General features: G+C 41.6%; 1 protein-coding gene across 3 annotated transcripts in view; it reads right to left on the bottom strand.

Moving 5' to 3' along the window:
* The window catches only part of ntng1a (netrin g1a), a 116,525-nt gene that overhangs the window by 6,515 nt on the left and 82,475 nt on the right, over window positions 1-27,535 (bottom strand). The window contains exons 5-6 of one of the 3 annotated variants that reach the window (XM_039617092.1): window positions 14,014-14,040; window positions 9,646-9,690 (exon numbers count right to left, since the gene is read on the bottom strand). The exons of 1 other annotated variant lie outside the window; for it this stretch is intronic. In XM_039617092.1, coding sequence (XP_039473026.1) covers window positions 9,646-9,690; window positions 14,014-14,040 — 72 coding nt within the window. Of the gene's footprint in view, window positions 1-6,828; window positions 6,997-9,645; window positions 9,691-14,013; window positions 14,041-27,535 lie in introns of all 3 variants that reach the window. One more of the 3 variants, XM_039617091.1, reaches the window with a different exon arrangement.

Genomic DNA, 27,535 nt, shown 5'->3' with positions numbered 1-27,535 from the left:
TATGCTATTCTTTTTCTCAATATGAGCATACTAATACCATCTCTATGACATTTACAGCTAAAAGATCCCCCTTCTTTGGATGTTGCATTCTTTGAAATGCCAGCAATACTTTGATCAATGTAGAAAAGTCAGTGCACAAGCAGTAAATTACAACCTCAATACGAAGGAACCTCTTTGCCTTTTATTTGTAGGCAAAAGATATTAAAGCAATCAAAGTATGTTTGTGCTGAAAATATTAAGATATTTGACCTTTTCAGAGACTGTCTTCAAATTCATGTGATGAGAATGTCTCTGAGCTGTTGTTTGAGTGATGTAGGAGAAATTTTATACCAAGTAGTAAAAATATTTACACGTTAAGACATTCTGGATTTTTTTGTGTTACTATTTTAATCAAGGAGGAGGTGTAGATGTTTCTTTTGTCAATTTTTACCCAGTAATTGAACTTCTTTTCAGACTGACGTTACTATGCAAATCCCAGTATTATATCTTTCATCGTGTCTGGAGCGGATCTTTAACTTTAGCAGCTTTTTAAGTGTTGAAGTATTACTTAGACCTCTTGGATATAGAGTTTGAAGTTTTGAGAGCATACAAACACTTCAAACAGTAATGTTTGTGGATTTTCTGATCACTGCTTCATCTGACAAATAGAAACCACTGATCTGCTCTGTGCTCACTCCCGCTGTGTGTGGCTTCCCATCTGTTTACCTTGGCGCCGCCTCACTGCGAAAACATACATTCTTTCGCCGTTTTAAACTTTTTCATGTTAAATGCTTTTTCCTGCTTTTGCACCACTCAGCTTTCTCGGTACATTTTTAGGGTTGTGCGCCTCACGTTGCAGGTCATGCTAGGATGCCTCTCTCTCACCTTTTGTTTGAAGCAGATGTGCATGTTGACAGTGTCTTTGCACTATACACACAGAATATATTAGTACAGTCACAAAAAACAGCGCATTTTAATGAATGTCTTTCTGTGTCGAGAACTACTAAAAAAAGCAAGTGACTCATTTTACACTGAATTTAAATCACAATGCAGCAGACTTTAAAGCATTCTTTTTCTTAAATTGCACGCTAACAAACACAGCATAAGCAGCGGGGGTGTCGCTAATTCGCTATATACTCAATATTCAGCTGGAATGAAAGTTGACGTTGAAAGGGAAGCGCTTCAATCTGCTCGTGTTGTATTGATACAGTTCACATAATGAAATCGTGACACTTAGTGAATCTCAGAAAGTCGTGACAAGTGCTGTAAGTGGCTCTTTCGGTGAAGCCCTTTACTTTAACCAATCTCATCTCCGTCCACAGCACCACAGATAAAACATACTGAGCGCACTTTGCCTGCCTTGCATGTTGAGTTTGCTGTTGTGAAAAAAGTAATACTTTTCCTTATATGGAATCGATTTTTCTTTGTGCTGTTTTAGATAATCTAATATTATTGTCTTTACTTTACAATATGAAGCGCCTTGAGGTAACTGTTGTTGTGATGTGAATATTAAGCCATGTGTTTTAAACGTGTGCACAATGATATGCCTTTTCTTGTTTTTGTAAGACTTGTCTTTTCATAAAGTTTACACTGTTTATTTACTGGGTGTTTCCCAATAAATTCACTAAGTGATAACACGAGATTACACTCTGCTTATGCTGATGATCACCTAATATCCACACGAAGAAGCACAGGAATCTGCTTCAGGTCAAAAATGTTTTTGTTCCTGCACTTTAACGTTTTAGAATGATATATATTCAGAGATTGATACTTAAACTTTCTAAAATAGTGAAACTACAGTTTCTGATATTTTTCTCTCCAGTCAGTGAAACTCAGGCATCAGCCAATCCTAGTCCAATATTTCGGATACACAAGCATGATGTTGAAACCTGAAGCAAACAGTGGCAATGTAATTCACAGAATTAATATCTAGCGATCAAACTTGTCTAATGAAGAAAGCTAGAATAGATGTGTGGCATTACACTACTAAAAATTCCTTTAAATTAAAATCTTCCATTTTTTGGCTTTTCTGTAAGATGTAATAAAAGTGTGGAGTGGCTCTTTAATCTCAAATTCACGTCCTTGTACTCTATTGAAGTGCCTCGTTTAGGACGCCTTTGTTAGTCGGGACGGAGATTAATGTTGAGCTGCAGGAGGCGGGCAAATAGATGTCACTGTCGTGTTGAAAAGGCCTATTAATCTGAGGTAACTTGATACAAAGATGGGTCGCGGTGGGTGAGCGCCAATTAGAAGCAATTATCACCTCTTCTGACAAAAAAATTGACGCGAGCCTTTTTAAACCAGCGCTCGACTAGTCAGATAGATCCAAAGAGGCCTAGTAATGCGTGCCTGGAGCATAAACAGTGTTTGCAATGATGTTTTCAGTCTTTAAAGTTCTTTGTCAGAGAGTTAAAATCCATCATCCTGAAGTATTTACTCTATTTTGTCTACCTCTTGCAGGTTTGTCACTGAGGTTTGACTTGAAGGAAACAATGAAAAATTGGTGACATTTGAAAAAAAAAAATACATAGGGCATGCACTGCAAAATGAGCAGGGGAAATATAAACTGTAGACAGTAATAAATGGGCTGGAACTCAAAACGACCTGCATTCCCCTTTAAAAAAAAATGTTGATGTTGGATGACATTGTCCTGTTGTGGACTGTGAAGGGGGTGATGGCTACTCAAACAGATCACAGGCAGCCTGTCAAGCAGTCAATATTGACTCAGCTGTTGTGTTGCTGGTGTGCGATACGCCTGAATAACTGAGTTACCGAGCAGCATGCATCCCGTCATTCCACTGCTTTCTCTCTATTTGAGCCATAAAGGGCGCCTGCTGATTCGACGCTGGTAATGCAGCCACAGCGAGTGTGAAATGCAGGTACAGGCTATGAAAGGAATGGCTTCGTATATATCGGGTTAGGTGGTGTTATGTGGTAGCTCTGCATTTGTCAAGGCAGCTGGGCAGTCTTGCGCGTGTGCAGTGCGTTTTTTTTTTTTTTTTGGGTTTCTTTTTCTTCCAGCCAAAGCTTCAGGAATCACGCAGAGAGAAAAGACATCAGAGAGAGAATAGAAGAGAAAGACACAGCTGAGGGGGAGAACAGTCAGGAGCTGCACGGGGAAGGTTACGGTTCTACTTACATTTGCAGCCATTGTCCCACAAATAGCCGGGCAGACACTCCTGACACTTAGGCCCTGTAGTGCCCTCCTTACATATACAAAATCCTGTGCCATTACAGCGATCATTGACTGAGCCATAGGGATTACAATTACATTCTGGAAAAACAAGACACACACATACACACACAGGCTGGAGAAAAAAAGGGTAGTGCTTTGACTTCCCAGCACAAGTCTAGGATTTTCACAGCGTGGTCTGCGGTCCTCGAGCTCTAGCTTAAGAAGGTGCTTGATTATTATAACTGGTAAAAGAATGGGAATAGATTTAAAGACTCATACAGGGCAAAAATGCTACCATTTCAACTGTAATGGAGACAGAATGAGAGAGAATGAAGCTACATGAACATTTTCTATTCATTACAACATACTTGTAATTAATATAGCATTAATCTGGCTGTTTTAAAGAACACAGCGTGCAATGAGCAAATATGCAAAGCGCTATCAGTAGCTTTGATTTTTTCTTTTTTAGATGGACAAAGTGAGCCTATCTGAACATGCTCTTCCAAAATCTGAGTCATTCAAATAGGTAGAGATAGAAAAAGATGGCAAGAGAAGACAGGAAATGTGATGAGAAGGTAGAGATGGATAATGATATGAAACAAAGATAAAGACTGAATGTTTCAGAGGAATGAGAGAGTACATTGAAATGGGCATTGTAGTAATATGTTCTTTAATTCCCTGTAATTTAAATGGCTCTGTAGACTTATTGTTATCCTTTGATAAGAATTTGGCTTCATCTTTAATTGCCTATTACAAACAGAAGACAGCGGTGCTCTAGCTGCAATTTGAACAAAAAGCGTATAATAAAAGCAACACGCCCAGTCTCTAGTGCCTCACACTCAACTGACCTTCCCGCTTTCCAGAGCACCTGGAACACTCTGCAGTCAAAGTGACACTTATTTTGACAGTCCCTGACCATCACATTGCACCTTCTGTGTCTGTGCTGGCTGCACGCGGCTGCGCCCGAGTGACATCCAGGGGTCAGGCAAGAGGAGAGAGGTGACGGCAAGTGACAAACTGGGGGGTCAGCGAGAGAGAGGCAGGGTGACGGCGAGTTTGGCACGCAGTAACGCCTCGGTGACTTTTAATGCCTTGTGACAGGTTTCAGCTGCTGCTCCTGAGGCCATTTCATGTATATGACATATGCACTTGTGTGGCACCTCTGACTGGCGGTGTGACTTCACTGCAACATTTCTCTCAGAACTCTTGTTGCTTGTCAGACTCCCCCCTCAGGACTCACAAATGCACCTGGCACTGAGCGCTGTGAATTCACACTACATGTGCTAGCTAAAAAATTCAATGGGGAACCGAGATATTGCCCTAGGAACCATAGGAAATGCAATTTTTACACATAGACAAAGTAGATAATGCATTGTATGAATGCCTGCGTAAATGTCATGAACAAAATAACACGAACGCCAAGTGGAAATGGCCTTTTACCTCAGACATAACCATAAAGGTGGCATTGGCTTCACCAGCAAGTATTTTGACAATACTGACTTCATTTGCTTGTAAGTTCCACCACCAATTTTATGTAGCCTACAGTACTGTGCAAAAGTCGTGAGTCACCTCCCATTTTTTAAATATTTTGCTAGGAAAATGAAGAATAGGTGCAGTGATTTATTCAACCATGTAATCATACATGGGAATGAGTATATGGTATAACCATCTTTATTCTTCAACACAGCCTGAACTCTCTACAGAAATAGTTCTCCAGACTTCATGAAGGAAATTCAAAGCTCTTCTTTGGATGTTTGCTAACTTCTGTTTCCTTCTCTGTCAAGATGATCCCACGCTGCTTCAACAATGTTGAGGTCCGGGCTCTGGGGAGGCCAATCCATGACTGATAGCCTCCCCTTCTATCTAGGCATGCTGTCAGTGTGTTTGGGATTATTGTCATGCTGGAAATTCTTTCTTTCCAGATGCTATTGCATGATGGATCAAAATCTGATGGAACTTTTCTGCAATTTTGCCAAGATCCCAAACACCACTGGCTGAAATGCAGCTCCAAACCATGACAGAGCTTCTACCATGTTTACAGATGGCTGTAGACATTCAGTTTTGTACCACACTCCTGGCCTCCTTCATACATATTGATGATGTCCAAAATTTTTAATTTGGATTCTAGACTCCATCCAACCCGTAGCCACTGATTTTCCGTCCAGTTCTTGTATAATTTGGCAGAACCTCAGCTCCCCCCCTCTTATTTACCTTGCTTAAGAATGGCTTGTTGACAGCCACCTTTCCACTAAGACAAGTTGAGGGTTTGGTCATCAGCAGAAGGATCAACTAAAGAGCCAAATCTATCTCTCAGATCCTGTGTCAGGTGTTTGCTGGAATTGTTTCTTATTTCCTAAGGACATGACCTTCAGATACTGTTCATCTGCTGCAAACAGTTTTTTTTAAAGGTCTGCTGCTTCTTATTTTGTCCTCCACTTGTCTGCTTTCCTCAGATTTTATAAGGGCCGCACGTGATGCACAGACATGCCAAGCTTTTGGCTAATAGCTCTTTGAGAATCTACTTGTTGGTGCAGAAATACTATTTGATATCTGTTAAATTATGTTGTCCATGGCATTTTATTTTATTTTTTTGCAGATTCCACAACTGGTATCTACTAAGAAAGTGCCTAAAAACACAATTTAAATTTGGTTCTTTCCCATTTGTCTGTAATGTTGGACACAACGGTGAATTATCCCTTGGGTTAGGTGCCTTTTTTATGGTTGAATGATTCATATGTGTTAAGTGGCTTAACAAAAAACACTCCTGTGTTTTGCTCACTATTGCTCAAGACCACTTTAAACATTATAAGAAAATCTGGCTCCTGGGAAGCAAAATATTAAAAAATGAGGGGTCACTCAACACTTTTGCAAAGTGCTCCATATGTCATGTCACACAAGGCTTCGAAGGTTACCTTTGGACAAAGCAAGACTAAATGTTATCCTTAATCTATAATGTCCTAAGCTAAGGCAACATGTTGCTGTCTATACCTTAATAATAAATATAAAGCCATAACAGTGCTCTCAGTTTTCTTATCTAACTCAGCTGTATCCTAAACTATTGAACTATTTCTCCTTAATGACAGAATTTGTACAGAAAATTGTGACAAGGCACAAACCTGCTAACGTTTCAGATGTAGCTGTTGTGACCATTTCACACTAACCCATTTCTAATCAGCATTCAGCTATTCAGGAGGACATTTATTCTTCATATTAGAGTTTCTCACCTCGCCCACATGCTAAACCTTGAAAATAGGATCATTTTGGCTTCAATATACACCTTTCAAATAAAACCTAGCTAGCAGCAAGACATTACAATAAAACACAATATATGAGAGCTAGTAGGTAAAAGCAAATAAAAGGTATATTTAATAAATCGTAAACTGCTAATTTTAATATGATGCTCAAGACTAAAAATCCCTTAAGCAAAAAGAGGAGTGATTAGCATCACCTGCTAACACCCAGGCTAACAAGGAGCTTTATGAGCAACAACCTTGTGTGAAAGCAGAAGAAGCAAAAGAGGAAGATGACTGGACATGGAAACAGGAGAGTGTATGAGTGATGACGTGTTGGGGATGAAACTGACAATTTCTCTAGTGAGGAGTCAGAGACAGGAGGTGAGGTGAAGAGAGTGTGAAAGCGTGGTGGCGGTGAAGGGGCCCGGATGGGGGACTGACCTATGCACACATTTTCATCGTCCAGTTCTGCTGAGGCATTGCGGTAGTAGCCCAGCTTGCATAGCTGGCAGTGCTGGCCCCTAGTGTTGTGCTTACAGCTCACGCAAATGACGGTGTTTAGCAGCTCGATATAGCTGCATCGTTTGGAGTGGCCAGAGCATTCGCAGTCTTGCAAAGAGAGAGCAAGTGTGAAGGGAGGAGAGGGGAGGAGGAGAGAAAAGAAGGAGAAAGAGACGCGGGCAGGAGCGTTGGAATTGGTGCTTTTGCAGCGAGTGCTACGGCGGTGGGGTTAGCAAGTCTGATGGAGGCTCCGTGGCATGCGAGGTTAAAAATGGAGATGCTATGAGGAGAAGATGTTGGGGGGAATGAAAGGTAAGGCTGATCGTGATTAGTCTGGCATGGCCATGGCCAGAGTTAGAAAAAAACAGAAGTTTCACATAAAACACCACGGCGTTAGTAGAGAGGTCACATCACTTCAAGCACACCACAGCACGAGGCAACAAAGGCTCTGAAATGACAGCACAGAGACACGATCACATCAGGAGCACTGCGCAGCATGAGGCAGGTCAAACCATGAATGAAATGGATCTCTCAGCCGCTGAGAATGGCGTGTGAGGGAATTTAGAGGTTTTTGTGTAACTGAGCTCTTAATGTCAGCGGTTATCTGGTCTGAAGAGAGGATGAGATGAAACCTTTAATTGTGTTTTCTTTTAAAACCCTTTGCAATGACACGGCTGATGTATTACTTGGCCTTGAAACCCTTAATTCATCCAACAAACATTTCTTAAGTAGTTGTTTTTTAGTCCAACCCAACTGAGTCTTCAACAAGCAGTCAGCAAGGCAAGTGAGCGTGTGGTGAATTGCAGCTGGGTGGGAATGTGACATTGCCTCCTATGCAGTCATGCTTAATTAGATATAGCTATATTGAGTCGAAGCTGCTACAATCCATGATACTCACTGGCAGTCCTGCCCTAAGGCTTGGAGGATGGGGCGTGTCCGGCCCCAGCTCTGTTCCAGTGAGGATCAGCCCGCCACTCCGAGTGACCACTGACACCATGTGTCACAGCACAGACAGATGTGACCCTTAAGCCACACTGGCAGCTGCTTGGACAGAATGCCCACTCACAGCTCCAGGATAAGGTGGTTAGTGCAGGAGGCTTTCGTCCAAGGGATTGTGTTTATTAAGAATCTGTATTGAGGTCAGTTCTCTCTGTCCAGACACTAATAAACTCGGCAAGGCTCGGAAATGAAGGTACAGCAAGTCCAGTCCACACTACCTTTCACCTAAATCAGCAAGTCTTATCCAAATGTAAGCTAAGGTCCTCTACATTAGATGCCTCACTCTTGCAGGCATACTCTCAGAAGACAAATAATCTCTCCTTTCTAGAAATAGGCTAAGGTTATAAATCATGCACGCACGGGGAATAAAAAGTCTCAGGTACATGTTCCCCCCCAAAATAGTTGTAGCCTCAAACACCCACTTTATTTTCAGTGAAAAAAGAAATGATTCCAAGGGACTTTTATAGTGTTTAGAATACGATTGCATAGACGAATGAGTCGTCCAGTGAAAGCCATCAGTCCAGCTCTGAGCTGGAGATACAGAGTGCTCTAGCACTGGAGTAGTGTCACAAGGGTTGGGGAGGGTTGGTGGGGGGGTAGCTCACGGGTTAACAGAAACATCAGTTCATACAGGAAGAAGGCTTTGGGTGTCATCTGGGATTGGGTGGGGACAATGTGGGAATTCCAGAGCTCCTACCTCGCTTGCTGTTTGCAACGTGGACAGAAGGGGCAGTGGACAATGCAACTTGAGGAGCTACTAGACAAATTAAAAGAAGAAACAAACAAACAAACAAACAAAAAAAACCCCCATGATATTGCAATTCAACATAACACATGTAATGCCAGAGAATTAAGGATACCAAGCATCACGCCTAATAAAAATATAACAATAAAAAAAAAGAAAAGAAAGGAAACATACGCAATAAAGATGAATGATGGCATTGAGAAATAAGGAGTGACATTGCCAAGTGAAGCTGGCTGCGTGTAGCAGCATCTGTTACAAATGCCTTCGATTCAACAATTCAAATATTATGGACCCTCTTTTACGCTTCATTTCATTAACAAGTGCTTAGTATAATTCAAAACTGTCTGTGTATGTTTCCCCAGACAGAAACTATACCCTGACAAACTACTCTCCACCTCGGTGGAGGCCAGCCAAGAATTTTCACACTATAAATTTGTGCACAGCTGCGTGGGTAAGGAAACTGGCTAGCAGTGAACACATCAATCCCTCCATTCTTTTACGGCTATAAAGCAAACAGTGGGGAAAAGGAAATAATGGGCCCGGCCTCTGCCATTGTACCAGGTGACATAAGCCCTTGCCACATACATTGTGAGCGCTTGGCTGCAGTCATGGAAACACAGAGCTGAACGGTCGTGCGCTAGTTGTGAGGTGGCTGAACACGGCATCTACATGATGGATTAAGCTAAGATGAGCCCAACACTTACAAAAAAAGACAAAAGTGAAACCTCTCCTGCTTTTCTATCTAATGAGCTAACACGGTGCTGAGAGCTGAGCACCAAACTGAAACAGAGTGTTAATGTATCAGCGCATGTATAAATCAGAGAACTGCAGCAACCTCTTGAGCCTGAGTGCGACAGGCTGACTTATAATGTTTTTGGGCTTTTCAAGAAGCCAGGAAAAAGGGAAGGATATTTTGGGCTACCAAAGAGTCATTTTTGACAACTATACAAACACCTGAAGTAAATGAATCTGCAAAACAAAAACATAATTGTTGCATAATCTTAGATGCCTACCTTCTTTTCGGTTAGCGACACCTAGGGATGACACATTCGGCCGAACTGCGTGCAATTGAGAGAAATCAGGAGTTAATAATGTGTCCTCGTGTGATGCACTTTACAGATCATCTAAAGGGGGGAGACTATGTGGTAGTGGACACAGACAACTGGAGATATGAACATGTCCAGCATGATTTAGATCTGTAAATCAGGAAACAGCACGATGGGGCAGGGCTGACATGGACGGGCAGAGAATGCATCCAAAGACCCATTAAAAGGACGTCGGAGAGACGTTGTATGTAATTTGTGTGACGTCCATGACCTTGCTGTGCAACTGTATGTTTATGGCAATGGCTGGATGAGTGGGAAAAAAAAAAAAAAAACTGAAGACAAAAGATCGAGAAAAAAACCAAACTCAGTTAAACTTGGTATTTAGGTCATGATTTATGCAAGGGACTCTATGTATAGCAAATGAAGACGTTAGGGGGCATTTTGTTTAATTCATCACATTGACTGAGTAATCAATATCTAATTACAGTGTATTTCTGGTGGTGGAATAACAATGAATAAATAATGGCAGGTGTTGGGACTTGGAATGACGGACTGCTGTGGGTAGCATAACCTCATAATTACATACAAGTCAGTATTTCCGTGTCAGGGAAATACTTTGCGGTTGGAAATGGAGAGGACTCAAGCAAAGGGAGGAATACGGATAAGTTTCCTCATCGTGCCCCTTCATCTCTTCACTTGATCTTTCTGTCCTTTCCCTATTGACTCCATGAATCATGCAATCTTGGGTAATTAACATCCAGCGGTGTCTTGGCAAGAAGCCACTTACTCTAACTATGTGTGAATAGAGAATATGACTGCTGTTCACCAAGTGCAATCTTTTAAATAATGACTTTTTTCCCTTGTGAAATAATGGTTTTGAATCTTTTTTATTTTTTTTTAAGTGGGCTGGATTTCAATAAAACATTAGTTTTGAGGTTTGTATGTCTTTACAGAGTGACAGTCGCTTTAAATACCCTCAGCGCTGATTTCAAAACTGCTCGAACAAAAGAAGAATTTGATTCTTCGTGGGGATTCTGGCTTCGGTGACGACTTTGACGTCTGCGTCTGGGTCTGAGTCACACGAGTCACCGAATGAAATGCTGTTTGAAAATGAGATATTAACAAATAAAGAGCTTTAAAAAAAAGCTCTTTTTTGAAATCTACTTTGAAATGCTTTGTTCTTGTGATAATCACTTAGCAGTGAAGCCGTTTGGTCAAAACAGCTGCAAAAAAATGCTCTGCCAGGAACATTTGGAGGGGAAAAAACGTGAGAACGCTGCACTGTCTGGATCTGAAATGTCGAACCGCTGATCTAATTGCTAAAGTATGATGATATTTAATCACAACCTGTTTCCAAAGAAAGTTGGGGTGCTGTGTGAAACATAATTCAACATAAAACACAATCCTTGTCAAATCATTTACCTGAAAACAGCACAAAGACATTGAAAAAAAAAATCCAGGTTTGATCATTTTATATTTGCTGCCAGCATCAAGTAAAGAAGGCTGAGTAAACAAAAGCCTGGAACCTGTGTAGCATCAAAAATAAAACAAAGTAAGATAAAAAATATTAAACAACTGTTAAAACATCTCCTAACTAATTGGTTATATTAGCATAAGGTCAGTAACACGACCGATTATCAAAACAAGCATGCAAGAAAGCCTCGGTGTCTCAGAGGTAGCGATGGAGAGCCGTCTGCTCCTCTGTGTATTACTGAGTGTGCAAATAGTTCAACAACGCTTCTCTGTGCTAAATTTGAAAGGGATTTAATAATACACGGTACATAATATCATCAGTAGATTCAGAGGATATTGAGACACCTCTTTACATAATGAACAAGGCTGCAATTGGCTGCGATCTTCATGGGCCTTCGAGCGGCACAAGAGAGGCACATTTTGTTCTGGAAATCACTGCATGAGCTCAGGAACACTCCTGAAAGCCGCTGTCAGCAAACACAGTTCAAAGCTGCAAATACCAGTCAAAAAAACAGTCAACGCTAACAGAGAAAACAACAAGAAGTAAAGAAATCTGCCTTTTTCTGAACCTGAGCTCATTTAAGATGAACTGAGGTCGGGCATTTAATTGCTATCTGCGCACAGTCCAAAATCCAGCCTTCATGCTGGTAAATGGCTGCTTTGCTCTACACTTAGTGTTTGTAAATTTATAAAGTAATGCTAGGAATGTTAAACAGTACATATAGGTTCTTAAGCAACAAATGCTGGCATTTTTTTTCTTTAGAGAAGGTTTTGCTTATTTCGTGAAGATAATACAGCTCCAGAAAGTCTCAATTTGTTGTCTTTGTACCGCTTTTAGTGAAATATAGTTTCAAATCATAACAATAATTTTATTTTCATTTTACACATTTCCCAAACTTGCATTTATTTTTTTCATTTTTTTGGAAACAGGGTTTCTGTGTAGGCAGTTGACGGGATGTAATGCACATCTAGGGTCCATTAATTATTTTGTTATGGGGAATATCCAGGAGTGAAATGAGTGGTGACGGATTTTAATCAATGCCATACTTATAATGAAATGCAATCTTGCAGAGCCAGAATTGTTTTTTAAAATATTAATTTCACTTTAATGGTCTGCATTAGGCAATTCTGCCTGGCTTAATAAACTTGAAATAGAATTGAGGAAAGTCAATAAGGAATTCAATTACCTTCAAAAAACAACATAAAAAGTGCAGGGCTTTGTTTTTGCTCCCTCAAACAGTAGCTTTGTTTCCAATCCTTTTTAAAAAAAACCCTCAAGGACATCATAACCTTTTTCCCCCTTAGCCTGTTCTTACTTTATTAATAATGCGACTTAACGTTGGTTTGTGTTTGCGCTGAAAATGGCCTCATCCTCTTCAGTGTGCTTAAAAAAATAAGACAGTCAGCATGTTTTGTTTTTTTGTGTTTTGTTGGTTCTGTGGAAGTGCTGCTGCGACAAGACAGCCACTCGTGAGAAATCTAAATCCCCGTGGGCCAATCTGGATGAGAAACGAAGACTTTGGTTTGTCAGACTGTCCTTTCTACATCGCCCATCCCCCCCAAACACACACACGTACACACACACACGCACTTATCAGCATGCACACCCGCCCTGTAAAGGATTTGAGGACAGCCGTTGGACATGGTCTGGCCTGGCATTTTGGAAGGGATGGAGAGGATGGATGTGCAACAGTGAATATGTATGTGTACACAGCATGTATGAAGAGCATGCCCACACACACTAAGTGCTAATAATGCCATGCATCAAGACAAAGCACAATTCGGAGGCAAGCAGTGGAAGACTGTAGTTGGGTTTGGGTGGGGGGGTGAAATTGGTCGTCTTGGCCACATGTCCATTTCTGACTCATGACATCATAGCATCAGACTTTATAACAAGTGTTCACTTACTGAGTAAGCTACCACACTAAAGCCTGATTAATACCCACCCGGGAACAATCCCTACGTCGCTCACAGTACGTTTTAGGAAACTTGCCCAGAAGTCATCTTAGCCTTTAAATGATGAAAACAAGACAAGCACACGTGTCCTTTGGGGAACCTTGCGTTGGCTTGAGCACACAATTGGATATTAAATGAAAACAATTTACTACTGAGCTTAAAAAGAGCTCAAAAATAATTGGAAATATTGAAAAATGCTGTTGATCTTAATTTAACAGGTAACTTCATCATAGAGGGGTCAATTTATTAATCAATCCGCTGCCCCGGGAATAGAGGATACTCATGAAGAACAGGGCGATGGGAAAAAAAAGAAAAAGAAAAAAGATTAAGGTGAACTGAGCCAGACTGTGAATGCACTTTGACTTGTTCAATACAGTCCTATGTTTCCTGCATCACACAGCCTTCCAGGCAGCGGTAACTTGAGACATGGCACCTCTCTTCTTCCTCCTCCTCCTGAGGGGCTACTGTTTGACGAAGATAATACCAGCCGAGGCGCTTGCGGCTTATATTAAAATGACCTCCTGTGACATTACACTGTCAGAGAGGTCTTGGCACTTTAATAAAGTCTAGATGCCATTTATTTATAATGCATGGGAGAGAAGGAGGGGGAAAAAAAAAACAAATGACATTTGCCATGCAGAGCCAGGCAAGTATTATCTGGTCGAGTTGAATCAGGATAAAGTAAATTAATATGCCCACATTATGACAATATAGCCCCCAGCTATGGCTTATCCCTCCCCCTAACCAAAAAAAAGGTTAGTCGACAATTGCTGAGTGATTTTTCATAAGATTGGAATCAGAAATGAACACCTGGCAATGGGTTTAGGGGTGTGAGGTGAAGGGTGGGACAGTAGGCAAAGCAAAGCATCAAGCAGTCATATTGTTTACTTGTAACTGTTTACTTACTAACTGGACCAATTTTAGTAAGAGAACCTGCAAGAGAGGAAGAGAAAGCAACAATTACTATTAAGGCACATAACACAGACATTAGAAAAAGTTACTTTTGCAATCCGTCCTCACGGGGGACTGACTTCCAGCAGCAACATCCGTGATTCATGCTGCTGAACTCTACACCTGAAACCACGACATCTAAAGCAATGCCAGCAGTGCGCACCATGATTTAACGGCGTTGCCCGTACCCGTTTATCCTTACGTCTGCTTGGTGTCTTGGTTTTTCTCTGTTATTTGTCTTTTGATGTGTCTGCTGTCGGCGATGTCAGATAAGGTCACTGCTGCCCTCTCCCACAGCTAAAGGTGCACACCCCTAAATGTCACAAAAATCACTGGCTCAAAAAAAAATCACCCATGGCAGGCTCATGGCAGTCGTGGGATACTTTTGTGATTAGTGAACAGTGCCTGTTTTCATGAGAATTAAGTTGTCAGCACATATTCCAACACACGCAAATATCAAATGGCATCAACTCAGTCTCTGACACCAAAGGAGGACATATCTTATCCTGCTGCCTAACCGCCCATCCCTCCGCCGAGCAATCTCTTGAGCCAGGCGGCCGCTGAGCAGATAATACAGTCTGTCTCATGCCCACGGTGACCAGATCTCTCCCACACCAGGACATTGGCTGGCTGTGGATCTGAGCACGCTAAGACGTTCACAGGCTTCTTCCGCTGAACCAACCACTATCATCTTGGTTTGGGTTTTAATTAGGACCTCAGGACCGAGTGACGCACATTCGTGGCCGCATCAGACAGCACGAAGCAAAGATGATGTCAGACAAAGTGCCGGGGACTTTGCCACGTTTCTCAGTTTGAATCAGTATTCCTCAAAGGCACGTGAATGCACCGGCTGTGTATTTTTGGTCAGCATTTGTCTTCAGAGGAATTTGCTCTCAACTCCACTTTTTCTAATCATCCCTTTAAAGCAAGGCCCTCCCTCCCATTCACTCTACCCCCTGCCCTCAATAAGGCAGTCTGCCCACCAAAACAAACAACCTGCTCACCATGAAAAGAGAAGCATGCTGTGCAAGAGTACCCGTACTTCTTCTAAACAGTAGAAACAGAAATGAAATAAGAAGAGATCTTGCTCTCCCTCCAGCTCACATCTCTCCTATCATTCGCTCGCTATCACACCTGATGCTGAAGAAGCTGAGAAGGCACATGTGCAGGATTTTTGGTGGGGTCTTTCATCTAATGGAGCCGTCACGAAATATCTCCAAGTACTCAGGGGAAACGAGGATTTCCTCAGCGTGTGTGTTTGTGTTCGTGCACTTTGATCAAACTGCTGTCATTCAATCACTCTTCCTCTGATCTCTGCCTGCCGGTTGTATTTAGGAGCCAAAGCTATGACCTGCTTGATAACCGTGAAGTGCAGAAGTCTATGCTGACACATGGAGACAGAGTGTAATGGGTGTCAAACCTCAAGGGGTTGGACAGATGCTAACCACGAGACAGGAAGGACGAGGCAGAAACCATCAGGATCACAGTCATTTTCATTGTGAAACTTGGATTTGGGAAGTTGGGATGGATACAATCATTTGCAAATCTAAGCTGCCGCCTCACAAAACAAAGTGCAACAGAAAAAAATTTTTGTTGTTGTTTTTGTTTAGTTTTTTCTAGAGGCCAAAAAGTATGAAAAAATTGTTGGGAGACAGGCATGCCAGAGGCAGTGTTTCATTAGTCTTCTTTTCACACCAGTCCTGGTTGATCGCTAATCAAAGCTACAGAGAGCAAGAGATATGCTACACATATGTTCATGTTAAATACCTAATGTGCAGTGCATGAACAGAGAGCATCACAATGAAGTTATCTCATATTTTTTTTTTTGTCCATGGAGATATCCATTAACATCCACTGCCCCTGTCAAATAAATGTGCATGTAATGAAACCAAGATACACATGCAGCTGTAGCCAAAGATATTCATGAAGAATTTTAGGTCTGTAACTCAACTGTAAAAAGAAAAAAAAGGGGGGGTGGGGGGGTTGCAGTGCTACAGAGGGGCTGGTTAAGTAGCTGACAGAGCAATAATACACAAACGTTATCTGCATCTAGTGTGAAAGATTAGCAGGAGGACCCACTATGTTTAATGGAAAAGGATATAAATAAAGAAGCAGAGCTGGAGTGTGTGTGTGTGTGAGTGTGTGAGTGAGAGAGAGAGTGAGAGATCACTAGGTCTTGTTATTACTGTACAGACTTTCATTAGTGTGCACCACAGAAAGTTTACAATTTAAGTAGAGATATTCTTCATAACAGAGAAAATATTCACTGTGGGCTCCACTGTACCAGCTACACAAATGCCAAACAGATCACAGCGGTCTAAAAGCCATGTGTTAATTATGCAGCGCGGTCTGTCCTCCACCCATCCTCAGGTAGAAAGTATCTATAAAACTGTATAAATCAAGTTTCGTACAAAGACGTTGTTCACAGTGATCACTCATTTGACAAATTACACCTTGCCACTTCACTGAGCTCAAGGCCATAGAACTTTTCCTCTCAGGTCATTGTCACTACAATTATTCAGTGCTTTAGGCACAGCCTGTGGGGTCCTAGCAGATCCATGGATCTCATGTCAGGTCACTGAAATGATTTTTAACCGCCATCGTTTCCAATTCCCCTTCACCTGCCCGGCCTCACCATTATGGGGCACTGGCTCCAATCTAATTTTGTCTTATCGCACAGGAAGAGCATTAGGAGCCGCATTTGTTGACTCTGTGCTCCATTGATTTTTATGTGTTGCGCAGGGATCGCGGTTCTGAGCTGCTAGGCTGGTGAACATGATCTCCTCGGGCCGTGTGATTCACCGCACATGTGGGGTCAGCACATATGACACGTGTGCAGATAGGTGCATTACAATACAGTGCAGGCCGACTCATGTGGGGCATCAACCGATTTGCAACAAATCTCACTTCACAGTGTGGTTAGAAGTCTCAGTGCTTGATGTTTACTCTATATCGGATGGCTTCCAGCTATGCTGTCAAGCATCCAAGATCTCACTAATGGATTATCAGAAACCCATAATAAAATGTTCTCCCATGGATATTCAGCCTTTAAATCTTTGGCATACATTCTGTTTCATCACTGAACTGGCTCGTCTGTCATTTATTCACTCGCAGTGTGTCTGCACATGTGCAGAAAGGGCACTCATCTTAGGAAAATTTCTGCATGCTTTCTAGATTTTACTGTCAAGAGCGTTCGTTGGCATGGGGGTCAGCTGGTGTGTGCTTGCGCGTGTATGACCGTGCGTGTCGCTGTGTTGTTTCTGTCTGTATCACTTCTGTTCTGACCTTCAATGTGTCTCACCTGTTTGCTTTGGCAATACCTGGACTTCCCTGGAAAGGAGCTTATCAGCTGAATTTCCACTGCAGGCAAAGTTGGTAATTACTTTCCGAGGCTGCCATCGTTTTATAGCAATCCATCACCATCTAGAGCTCTTTGGCTATATAGAGCTCAGTGGTGGTGACAGGCATTGCTAACTGGTTAGCAGCGGAAAGACTGCCAAAACACAAGCACACAGCATGCAAGCTGATTGAATTCCTCAGGAGCAAAATTACGTCTTGCCATGCCGGAGTGCCCGGCTTCCTTGCTACGTCTCAATGTGTAGATGTGAATTGAAGGTGGCAAGCCTTAAAGTCCCCAAGAGCCAAGTTGGACAAAGCACAGTTAAGATTTCAGGGATGGAATGAGGTGTACATCAGTGGCAGCAGGAAAAGCGAGAAGGAGGGGGGGAAAAAAAAAATCTGGAGATGGAAGAAACAAATATTTGAAAGAAAGATTACCGTCACAGCTGCACAGAGCCGAGATGTGGAAAAGACAGAGTAAACAAGCTTGGTCTCTGGGGTGGATGGGGGGCGTTGTGGGGGAGAAAAAGAAAGAGAGGGAGAAAGACAGAGTGAGAATGCGAGCATGAAACAAAAGAAAGAGATGGAGCGAGCACAGGCAGAGGCAAGAAGAAGGAGAAGGAGAGAAAAAGGTAGCGGGGAAGATGGGCAGCAGGAGAAGCAGAATGACAGGATGCAAAACAACAGCCAATAACTTTTATAGAGAACAAAGAAGGAGAATGGGGGTAAAATGAAAATCCAAATGAGTGGGTGTTATACATGAGAGCAAAGCTCCTGAATGAATGTGTGTAGATGCATAAACATATGGCACTAATTGAAATCACAGTAGAGCTCAGAGATGATGAAAAACCCACATTTAAAACATGGTTTATTGGACCTCACTTAAATTCAAAAAGAAATGACAGACCTTCCTTTTTATCGAGCCACTAAGCTAAATAAAAGAAAAAAACACTAAGCGCTAATTTTCTTTAAATGATATCATTAACAAATGTACTGTGTGGATTGGTTAGTAAAGCAGTCGGTAAAACATCACACAGGATTCATTTTAATGCTTTTCGCAAAAGAACCATTTTTTAAGACGGATGTGTTACGTGTTCATATCTGCCCAAATACAGTAATTGTAAGAAAGAGTGAGCTTTATTCCACGGTGGCAACATCAGTTCCTGAGGGATTTGGTCTTGCTGCTGAAACACATAAATCTCACAAAAGGAGGAAGATCGATCAGGCAACCTAAATGTATGTGTGTGTGTGTGTGTGTGTGTGTGTGTGTGTGTGTGTGTTCACATTCCTATGATCAGCTCCCTCAAGTTGGCACTCATTATAGAAAAGCCACACAATTGAATAAAAAAAAAAAAACATGCTACGTGTAAGTCAAATGAAATAATACTTGATATTGTCACTGCCGGCTCCAGATATCACAGTACTTCTCATCATGCTAATGTGGAATGTGGGAGAAGCAAGGTGTTCTGCGTGAGTGGGATACTGAGGGCTGGGGGTGGATCTTCTCTTCCAGCTGGGGGGTGGGGAATGAATCCTGCTGGAGAAATCCACTGCATGTTCGTGCCTTTCACTGCTTTGATCAAAGGAGATCCATAAACTCCGAGGCTGGCTTTAGCTAAATCTGAACAAGTGCCCCTTAATCCTTCTCTGATAAGCCAATCTATTCATTTTATCAAGATGCAGATGGAACAAATCGGGACTTCATTAATCTGAACGTTAGGCGTCGTTGGATGAAAATGACATTCTCTGAGTGCAATGAAGTTGCAAAAGTTTAAAAGAAAAGAAGAAAAACTGTCTTTTCCTCCTTACTACGGCCATTAAAATGTCTAGACACTAGCACCAAAGACTTTCAATTAGCAGTGTCAGTCAAACACATCACACGATGAAAAACCTGCGCGCCGGCCCCTCGATAAACCAAAGCACACACGTGTGCCGTGCAACAGTGTGATCGTCATTAAAAGGTAATGACTACAGGTGACTGGTAGGATATGTTATTATGGCTGCCATAACAGCTATCATCAAACTCAATGACTGAACTTTTACAAGGCTGTCACAGTGCAGCAGAGCCATGCTCCCCTTATAACTTCACTGCTTACATCCCTGTGCTGACACTGGTCACAACCTTCAAAAGCCTTTCTCTTTCCTGTCCCACCAGCTTGTCTTTCACTGGTGATGTTCAGCGTTTCTTCCATCTGCATTTGATGAAGACAGAATACACCTATACATGCATGAGTGCTTATACTGTAAGGAGATATGAAAGTAATTTGAAATGGATTTGAAGGCAGTGTGAGTAGTGACGCACAAGTACAAAGCTGGCCTTATTTTAAATCTTAAGGAAATTCATATGTGTTTGTGTGACTTCACAGACTACCCGCTTCCTATTGTTCTACTTCCCCATCCTGTCTGCAACAGCTCGTTCACTGCTGAACATGTGACAGCTAAGGATGTATGCTTTTATTTTTAAAAGTGGTTTAGTGATATCCTAAAACAGGTCAGCACTGCAGCCTATCCCAGCTCGTATGTTGTTTCTCTCCAAGTTAAAACTGAGATTAAAAGATCTCTTTTTCCAAGCGTGACCTGACCAAGAGAGCAGAAAATATTTTTTACAAATACACACACAAACAATATAAGGAGACAAATACAAAACTCACAGAGCTTCCTTCCTGTTAAAAAGGAGTTTTTCCTTCCCACATTCACCATGTGCTTGCTCATAGAGGGTCGTCTTACTGTTGGGGCTTTCTCTTTATTATTGTGAGGTCTTTAACTTAGAATAGAAAATTTGGTGTCATATAAATAAAAATGAATTGAACTGATTTGGAGTATAAATGAGTGTTTAGGTGTTAGTTTAGCTTCTGAGAAGAAAATATTGATCACTAAACTTTGAAACATATTAACTCAGTTTCTCTTAACTTTCTTTTCACACATGCAAAGCTTTGTTTTAAGGTAAATGCATATATGGATATGTGACTTCATGATTGTTACTTTTAAAAAGTCAGGTCAGCAAGCAGTCTTACTAGGTTGGACCTACAGCATGCAGAGTGCACCCAGCCCCATTAGGGTAGACAGAAGGTGACTGCTGCACAGTTCTCTCATGTGTCTTTGTGAGTTGCTTAGCTCACCGAAAGGGACGGATGTACTGAAGAAATTGCTCAATTATGCATTTTTGCAAATGAGATCGCTCCTTCTCTCCCCCTTTGTGCCTATGTGTGATGGGTGGGGGCAGCTGTCTTTCTCACCGTGCAGCACACTTGCACATAGAGAAGCCGTGCTCTTAGCGACATCGGTAGAGTGAACTAAATGTTCAAAAGTGTGATTACACTTCGCTAAAGCTGACGTGCAAGAAGTGCTTTACACATATGGTAAAAGTCATATGTGCACCATGGATCTCTCCATCACTGCTGTGGGTGCGTCTGAATGAAGTGCTGAGGAACATTAACCGAAAAGTGAGTTACATCAGAATAACAGAATGCTGCCACTTTAACAGACTGATGAAGTCAGGAATTTTACCTACAGATGAGGACAACATCATAGTCACCCTGAAAGCTGAAAGTGTTTTTAAAACAGAGAAAGGGTTTTTCAAAATAGAATTTCTAAACATGCACATTTTCTTTAGAGATCATAAATATCATAAAATTTGCACACAATAACAGAATAATAAAAAAAATTGACCAGGGTTGATATTATTACCCTACTGAAAACAGACCTTTTTATAGACCCATAGCACAAACCAGTGCTGTGAAAACATGTGCTTTAACTTTGTAATGCTTGAAGCTGGTAAAACCGAGGGTTATCTTCCCATTTACATACAGTACAAAAACATTAGCAGGGGTTTGAGCTGACACTGTCACTTATCGCATCAGACTACTTGATTATGCCAATAACTAAAGTTGGGAATTGTAGTCTGAAAGAAGACAGTCACTGGAGCCCTGCACAGGAATTAACTGCAAGGTTGCAGACCAAGAAAAACTTCACCTCTGCAGAAAAGATGCCTTCAAGCAAGACTGAAGCAAGCTAATGACAACCTGCAGACAGATTATGCATACTTAGATGAAACTGTGAGCTCTTTGGCCACAGAGACGTTGCTTGTGTTTGGAGAAAGAAGGGAGAGGCATACAACCCAAAGAACAACATACCCACAGTGAAGCATGGTGGTGGGACTATTATGCTGTGGGGATGCTTCAGTATGTCTGGAACTGGGAATCATCAAGGCCGAACGAATTACAAAGAAGAATATGTGAAGATTTTGAAATGAAACCTCAAGCACTCAACAGCAAAATGGGTCTGTCTCATCACTTCGGCTTCCAATACGACAGAGACCCAAAACATAGATTGGTCCTGGCAAAGTACTACCTTCAGAAGACCAAAGAAAACATTATTGACTAGCCTCCCAAAACCCTGACTTGAATCACAATGAAAATCTTTGGGGTGAACTGTAGGCCAAGATCCAAGCCAGAAGACCATCAAATCTGAGGGAGATTAAGAGATTTGCCAGAGAAGAAAGGGCTGAGGTTGCTCAGGAGACGTGTGTGAGACTTACCGAAGTCTACAACAATGACTGCAGGCTGTTATCCAGCAAACAGCATACACAGTTTACTATTAACATCAGGGAGGCTAATAATTCTGCCCATCTGCATTTCATGTGTGAAAAGAAGTTATCAGGTTTATGCGTTTCTTTCTAAAAAAAATTCTAAAAACTTGTATTTTTGACTTCTCAAGTTTATCTTAGATGCATGTACTTTCTCACTGTTTCCCAATATTGTACGTACTCTGTATCATACGTTCTCTGAATCAAGAGATCCAGTCTGTAAAGTGACAACAGAATGTGAAGTGTTTTGAAGAAGATGATGCTTCATGAGCATAGAACCATATCACCCTATTAGAGCACTTCGCTCTCGCTCTGCAGGCCTACTTGTTGTTCCTAGAGTATTTAAAAGTAGAATGGGAGGCAGAGCCTTCAGTTTTCAGGCCCCTCTTCTGTGGAACCAGCTTCCAGTTTGGATTTGGGAGACAGACACTATCTCTACTTTCAAGATTAGGCTTAAAACTTTCCTTTTTGCTAAAGCATATAGTTAGGGCTGGACCAGGTGACCCTGAATCCTCCCTTAGTTATGCTGCAATAGACATAGGCTGCCGGGGATTCCCATGATGCACTGAGTTTTTCCCTTCCAGTCACCTTTCTCACTCACTATGTGTTAATAGACCTCTCTGCACTCTCATACTTGTTATTAATCTCTGTCTCTCTTCCACGTCATGTCTTTTATCCTGTCTTCCTTCTCAAACCCCAACTGGTCGCAGCAGATCGACGCCCCTCCCTGAGCCTGGTTCTGCCGGAGGTTTCTTCCTGTTTAAAGGGAGTTTTTCCTTCCCACTGTCGCCAAAGTGCTTGCTCATAGGGGGTCATATGATTGTTGGGTTTTTCTCTGTATGTATATAAAGCACCTTGAGGCAACTGTTGTTGTGATTTCGCGTTGTATAAATAAAATTGAATTGAACTAAGTTGAAATTGAACTAATGGACCTTTGCATACTGACATCATACACATGCAGTATTTGAACTAACTAAAATGATTTCTTTAGCACACAAACTGCACAGAGAAACACAGGTTCTCTAAATCAAGTCATCTATTTGAAGTGCATACACGGATTCTGGGTTTAATATAACACAGAGGATATGTTTTTACAATCTGAATTCAACTTTTCAGAGGCCACCAGTTTTCTGCCCCCTCCACCGCCAGCTTCTATTTCCCTCAGTGTCCTCAGCCCTACAGTGAAATGAACTGCCATGGTTAATTCTCCAACTGATCTCTCTCCTTCTGTCTCCACAGAGGAAGGAAGCAAGAATGAGTGAGGATGAGAGAAGCATGGGTGGGGTGGCTGGGTGGGTGGGTGTGTGTGAGGGGCTGAGGGGGTGAGAGACGCAGATGAAAAGAGCGAGAAAGACAGAGCCACCCCAGAAGGCTGAGTTAGCTGTGACAGAGAGTGATGCCCACTTCCCCTCCTTCTATCCTTGCCATTCCTTTTTTCATCACTTTCTAAATCCCGCTCTTCTTCTGCGCTCTCAACACAGAGCCATTGTAAGACGACATATCAACGACCCCCCAACCCCACTACCCACCCACCCACACACGCACACACACTGCACCCCTCCCCACACCCAGACTCCACACCCTCTCTGAATGATGATTCATCGACCTCCTTATCGCATCAGACTACTTGATGGGCATAGTAAAAAGAAATTAAATCTTAATTAAATTTTCATCTTTGACAAATTTGTCTCTGCAGAGCTGCCATATGCTCACTGGGTTTGGGGGAAAACATTGAGAGGGAAGGAGACTTTTGGAATTGGTGTTGAATGGGCTTGAAAATTACAAAACAGCACAAGGTGCATTTTTCTGTCAGCCTTGAGCATTTTCTTTTCTATTCAGGAGGGATAACCTTGCATTCCTATAGATTTTTCACAGCGTTATTACATTATGGATTTTTCTTCCTCCAAGACAAAGTATAATAACGCACTTTATACTCGGACTGTTTTTCATCACTTGCAGGGCAAAGGGAGCATGTGTGCATGAGTGTGTCCTTGTGTAGTTATGAATGTGTGTATGTTTGTGTGCATGCAGGTCTGGATGATCACCTGTGTGTGTGTGTGTGTGTGTCACCTTTTTTAATAATGTGCTGTCAATCTGGGCTCTGGGAATGGGCATTTCACTAACCCTCCCTAAGTCTCATAACGTGGATCCTCTGGGAGGTAGAATAAGTCATCAGTGGCCGGCGGCCGGGAGCCCTCGAGCGCCACAGAGAAAGGCAGAAATCACAGCGGATGCAATAAGGAGACAGGGTGGAATAAAAGTTGGGCTTTCATATTAATGCCACGGCACTCAAAGTTATAGCCCTGCTGCTCATCACTCTTTCTGGAAATGATGTAAGGGAGGAGTAGTGGCTGCTCTGGAGCCCGTGTTCATGTCATTCTGTAAGGGGCAGTTGATACTCACTGTTTTTGTGCTAATTGTTATGTTAAATACACTCACAGATCCATCGCCTATTTACTCACTGAAGTCTGTTAACAGCAGAAAGTCTAAAGGTGAGACGCAGGACCTGGATCATCTCCCAGCTCCTCATTTCAATGACACTAAACTGCTGTATGAACAGAGTACTTCCCGTATTGTGTGTGTACACCAGGAAGTACACACATTCCTGCCTTTCAGTTCAGGAACAAAATAAACAGCAAGCAGTAAAAGTCTGGGGGGAAAGAGGCCATGAAAATTATAATATATTCCATATTTCTCAAGCTCATAGACCGGTGTATTTCTCCTTCTTGGCAAGGGAAGTTTTACTCTAAATTCCAATATTACAAACAGTTGCCTTCATGCAGTTTATACTTCTTTCCCTGAGGTTTGCTCAGGGCTGCAAGAGAGATTCAACAAACTTTCTTAAGCTCACATTTTTTAAATCAATTAATTATGATTAATATGATGAAGGTGATGATGATTATTTGGCTGCTGGGGGGCAGTGGGAGCAAGCTGAGAACAAAGCATTCTCATTTCATCACCTTACACAGCAAGGAGAGCTTCCAAATGAAGTCATGACTCTGACCACCTGGTGAACCCAGGACTAATTTTCACTCCTCATAGTTATTTTGTTTCCTTGTCTGCACTGTGGTTTGTTACCAACTGCTGAGGTTTGATGTCAGTTCATTAGTTGGACTCTCGCTGCTTGGTTCATCCACAAAACTGCATTTGAAAAGCAAAACAAAAAGTATTAAAAAGTGTAAAACAAAGAAATCCTTGTTGTCCTTGCATTAAGTCAGATATAAAACATGGGTCCACACCAGCAAACGTTCTTCAAGCTCTGTGAGAAGATGTGATCTGACGTCATGGCAACGCATTAGACAAAAGGAGGTTGGCCCACTTACTTCAGCTCGAGGAGGAGTAATTGCCTCCGTTGTACATTAGCATCGCAGCTGCAGCTTAACAACATTATTTATTAACTGTAATTCGTGTTGTTTATTAGTGGAAAGCTCGAGCCCACTTCAAAATATAACAATGTGAGATTATGCAGTCTGGATGCACAATTTCCCCATTGGCGACATTTGTTAGCATTCTACTTTTTAATTGTGACATTCCTTTGTGTTCCTGAAAACACCTCGGGATCAAAAGTAGAGAAGCCTTCTGCTAAATGCGCATTTCAAAATCGCAGAGAGCCGCCCCAACCTTCGTCCTCCTGACCAACGCCTCCAGCGCTTCTGGTGGATAGCAAGGTTTTCCCAACCCATTCGAGAGTCACAGTCTCTCCAGCGTATCCTCAGTCTGCTCAAAACATCTCACCTTTGAGACGCCCAGGAGGCATCCCTAGCGAGACACATTAACAGTAGCCAGTGGCTACCCCATTGGCTACTTTTAATGCAGAGCAGCAGCGGTTTTACTCTGAGCCCCTCATGAATGACTAAGCTCCTCATCCAATCTCCAAAAATTCCTACCTTACAATGGTGAAGAGGTCTGTATGGCTGAGTGATCCCAGGAGCTGTGCTGTCAGGTCCAACTTGGCCCTGGTTAAAGGGCCAGACTAATGCAGTTCTACTGACCACTATGAACTCCTTGCATCTTTTGAGCAGGACCGAACAACACGATGCAGCCAAGATGTAATTTTTCAAAAACATGAAAAAGTAAAGGAGCACACGATTAACCGAGCAGAGTAAAATCACCAGTATTTATTTTAGAAAACAAGATGGAATCTACTCAGAGCAGAGTTCCTTCAGGGATGTTAGCTGGTTAGTAATGTAAATATTCAGTATTGTTTCCCTGACCACAATCCTTAATGACATGACAGCTAGGATAGGCTGGGAGGAGAGCTGCCCGATCCAGTGATTTACTCCATCACAAAGAGTGACTGCTAAAAATGTCAAATGTTTTATGTATATGAAGTTGCAGATATTAAGCAGGGACATGCGACTTCTCAGGATGCTTTAGCAGTATAATCACCTACTCTGCTGTGCTCGTGTGTGTGTGTTGGTTTGTATTTAGCCTAATGTGACATAACTTTGTAAGCAGCCTGTTCTATTGCAACTTCTCAAAATTCCTGTTTTAATAGAAATAAAAGTCTAGAACTAATAAAGTTGTAATACAGTTTAGAATTTTAAGCAAAATAATAATGTGGTTGCTGAACCTCCCACAGATTTATATAATAAAGAAAAATCAATTTTGCCTGAAGGATGGAAAGAAGTATGAAAAAGGGCACACATCGTTAACGGGAAACTACAGGCCAGTAAGTCTGACATCTACAGCGATGGAAAACCTCATCAGTACCTTTATTGTTGATGATGTGCCACGTAGAATTTCATCAGTGAGCATGTGCATTTAGTTTCTTAGGTACACCTGTTTACCTGACAGTAAATCTCTAATTAGCCAATCACATGGTAGCGATTGAGTGCAAGCAGACATGGTCAAATATCAAACTGAGCGTTGGGAATAGGGAAGAAAGGTGATTTAAGTGTCTCTGAAAGTGGCAGGTTTGTTACTTACCGCCCTGGGCTGGTTGCTAGTTTAGTTTGGTTCTTAAATTAAAGCAAAAAAGTGATAGAAAACGAGTTTACACAAGAGCTACTAAACTAATCCAAGTCTCAAAGGGCTGTCACCTGTGGACAGGTTAAGAAAGGTTCACAGATACCAGATGATACCACAGTTACACCTGTCATGCTCTTTTGGAACAACATAGAAGATTTAACAGCAAACTCCTTTAAATAAATTCCACTAACATTGTCCAGTAGTACTTTATAATATGGCCCAAGACTAAGAGTGCTGTAATTACATAAAATTTCAATGTATTTTATTGGAAATTACATTGTAATTAATTTACGCATGAATAGTTAAAGGTAGGAACACTAGAATAAGGAGATAATAAGAAATAATTGCACTGTTAATATTTTATTAGTAATTAATGGAAGTACTGGAACTTCAAGTTTTTTGAAGTTCCAGTACTTTCCAGTTTTTTATTTAATAAAAGTTAAATAATAGAGCATCATTATGCATAATGAATACTATATAAAGATGTGAGATATATATATATATATATTTTCTTTTAATTATACAAAGATATATACATTATATAAAGATGTATACATATCCAAAAACTGTACTTGTTAAGTG

The sequence above is a fragment of the Oreochromis aureus genome, linkage group 9, assembly GCF_013358895.1.
Source record: "Oreochromis aureus strain Israel breed Guangdong linkage group 9, ZZ_aureus, whole genome shotgun sequence".
Lineage (NCBI taxonomy): Eukaryota > Metazoa > Chordata > Actinopteri > Cichliformes > Cichlidae > Oreochromis > Oreochromis aureus.
This window is presented reverse-complemented; position numbering and strand designations above follow the sequence as displayed.